This window comes from Pygoscelis adeliae, unplaced genomic scaffold (assembly GCF_000699105.1).
Source record: "Pygoscelis adeliae isolate BGI_AS28 unplaced genomic scaffold, ASM69910v1 Scaffold13, whole genome shotgun sequence".
NCBI classification, from domain to species: domain Eukaryota; kingdom Metazoa; phylum Chordata; class Aves; order Sphenisciformes; family Spheniscidae; genus Pygoscelis; species Pygoscelis adeliae.
Genome location: NW_008824499.1, coordinates 137324 through 138034, shown reverse-complemented (window position 1 = coordinate 138034; position 711 = coordinate 137324). Strand labels below are relative to the sequence as shown.

Below are 711 nucleotides of genomic sequence, written 5' to 3'. Positions count from 1 at the left end.
CCCCGGGTGGCGGCGGCACCAGGCTTTGCCCCGTGGGACAAGGGGGGGGGCGTGTTTCGTGCCGGTGGCACAGTAGGTGCCGGTGGCTGCGTGGCTCCTTGGCATCCCCCCCTCGCGTACGCAGAGCGTTCAGGCGCCCCTTGTGCAAAGCCCTACTGTGTTTTGGTTATTTTTTATCTCCTCGGTTTGAAGAGTTGTTTAGCAATAATTCTAATAAATGCATATTCTTCAGCTGCTGGCTGCCTCCTGCGGCCGGCACCCCCCCATGCCCGTGCCGCGAGAGCCGTGCCACCACCATGCGCCGTCGGCCGGTGAGGTGTTTAATGGCAGCTGGCACCGCGAGGTGGGAGGGTACATGAATCAGTGTGGGACAGGCCCCCCCGCTCCTCCCCACCCCCGCTAGAAAGGTTTTAAAAACACTCGTAAGAAAACTGCTTATAAAAATTATTCAACTGTTCCTGAGCCGAGTCGGTGAGCTGGAGGTGGCGCTGGGTCCCCGTCCATCCGGGTGACAGCAGGGCTGGGGCTGGGTGCCCCCCCCCTACTGCTTGCCCAGGGCCTTGTCCAGGTTGTTCTTGATGGCGTCCAGGAAGTCGGTGGTGTTTACAAAGTGCTCGTTCAGCTTCACACTGGGGAGAGGAGCAGAGAGGGGCTGGAGGGGTCCCGCGGCCGGGGGCGTCCCTGCCCACCCCCACCACAGGCCGCAGCCCG

At 62.3% G+C, this 711-nt stretch overlaps 1 protein-coding gene across 1 annotated transcript in view; it reads right to left on the bottom strand.

The window, feature by feature from the left end:
- Positions 1-306: 306 nt before the first annotated feature.
- Positions 307-711, bottom strand: part of IDH2 (isocitrate dehydrogenase 2 (NADP+), mitochondrial) — a 2395-nt gene continuing 1990 nt past the window's right edge. Inside the window, exon 5 of the mRNA XM_009321500.1 lies at positions 307-681. Coding sequence (XP_009319775.1) covers positions 542-681 — 140 coding nt within the window. The 3' untranslated portion in view covers positions 307-541. The remainder of the gene's footprint in view (positions 682-711) is intronic.